At 35.5% G+C, this 1,765-nt stretch overlaps 1 protein-coding gene across 1 annotated transcript in view; it reads right to left on the bottom strand.

The window, feature by feature from the left end:
- The window catches only part of SLC25A31 (solute carrier family 25 (mitochondrial carrier; adenine nucleotide translocator), member 31), an 80,383-nt gene that overhangs the window by 7,235 nt on the left and 71,383 nt on the right, over positions 1-1,765 (bottom strand). The window contains exon 4 of the mRNA XM_012643280.1: positions 1,208-1,333. Coding sequence (XP_012498734.1) covers positions 1,208-1,333 — 126 coding nt within the window. The remainder of the gene's footprint in view (positions 1-1,207; positions 1,334-1,765) is intronic.

Raw genomic sequence — 1,765 nt, 5'->3', positions numbered from 1 at the left:
ACAAAAATAAATAAATGGGACCTGATCAAATTAAAAAGCTTCTGCACAGCCAAGGAAACTATCACAAGAGCAAACAGACAACCTATGCAATGGGAGAAAATACTGGCATGCTACACATCTGATAAAGGGCTGATAACTAGAATCTATATAGAACTCAGGAAAATCAGCAAGAAAAAAATCAAATCAAACAACCCAATCAAAAAGTGAGCAAAGGACATGAACAGAAACTTTTCATAAGAAGATAGACTAATGGCCAACAAACATATGAAAAACTGCTCAACATCTCTAATCATCAGGGAAATGCAAATCAAAACCACAATGAGATGACACTTAACTCCAGTGAAAATGGCCTTCATCAAAAAGTCCCAAAACAATAAATGTTGACGTGGATGTGGAGAAATAGGAACACTCATACACTGCTGGTGAGACTGCAAACTAGGACAACCTCTGTGGAAAGTAATATGGAGATACCTCAAAGAGCTACAAGGAGAACTACCATTTGATCCAGCAATCCCATTACTGGACATCTACCCAAAGGAAAAAAAGGCATTCTATAAAAAAGACACCTGCACTAAAATGTTTGTAGCAGCACAATTCACAATTGCAAAGATGTGGAAACAACCCAAATGCCCATCAATACATGAGTGGATTAGTAACATGTGGTATATGTATACCATAGAATTCTACTCAGCCACAAAAAACAATGGTGATCTGGCACCTCTTGTATTATCCTAGGTAGAGCTGGAGCCCATTCTACTAAGTGAAGTATCATAATGGAAAAACAAGCACATGTACTCACCATCAAATTGGTATTAACTGGTCAACGCTTTTGTGCACATATAGTAGTAACGTTCGTTGGGTGTTGGGCAGGTGGAAGCAGGGAGGAGGGGATGGATATATTCACACCTAAAGGATGTGGTATGCACCATCTAGGGGATGGACATACTTGAAGCTCTGACTTGGGCAGGGCAAAGGCAATATATGTAACCTAAACATTTGTACCCCCATAACATGCTTAAATTTTTTAAAAAAGAATAAAATCAGAAAAAAAAGAACATATGACAGAATACATCAAGTATTTATTTTACTTAAGTAAAACAAAAGACCTAAGCATTTCAGCCAAAATTTCCTTAAAATCTGAATAAATTATACTTGGTTATCAGAGGTGTTAAAAATCTCAATTAAGCTTACAAATAAAATAAAATACCTGCATCATCATACGTCTTCTAACTGTGTCAAAGGGATAAGAAAGTATTCCAGAGCATGTAGTCACAACTTGAGCAATGAAAAAGGAGACAAGAAATGGGGTTTCCCTTGGTCTTGGCAGTAAGCCCTGGAAAAGAAAAATGTATCAAGTAACCATCCAAATCTGTAAAATATCTTAAATCCTTAAGTCAAAGATAATTTTTATGAATTTATGAAAGAGAACACAATTATACTTAAAATGCAATAAAAACAGTTGGATTTAATAGTAGATCAACAAAAAAAGGGGACTGCCACACATGACTATACCTCAAAGCCATATTTGAAAAAATAAAACATATTTGCTATTATAAGGGATTTGTTACTAACGGTACCTAAAACTAGGGAAGATAGCAGCCACTAACTAAAAAAACGTCTATGGTTCTTACCTGCAGAACAAAAAAAAGTGAAAGAATACCCATTATCAACAGATGATATTAGATGAGCAGCTTTAAAGCTCCAAGCTAGTGAAGAAAGACTCCAAAATTTCAAAACTACTGTAGGTGATAATAGAGAAAGGCAG

This window comes from Propithecus coquereli, unplaced genomic scaffold (genome assembly GCF_000956105.1).
Source record: "Propithecus coquereli isolate 6110/MARCELLA unplaced genomic scaffold, Pcoq_1.0 Scaffold195, whole genome shotgun sequence".
Classification (NCBI taxonomy): domain Eukaryota; kingdom Metazoa; phylum Chordata; class Mammalia; order Primates; family Indriidae; genus Propithecus; species Propithecus coquereli.
The sequence above is the reverse complement of the archived record's forward strand: the minus strand, read 5'-3'. Positions and strand labels throughout refer to the sequence as shown.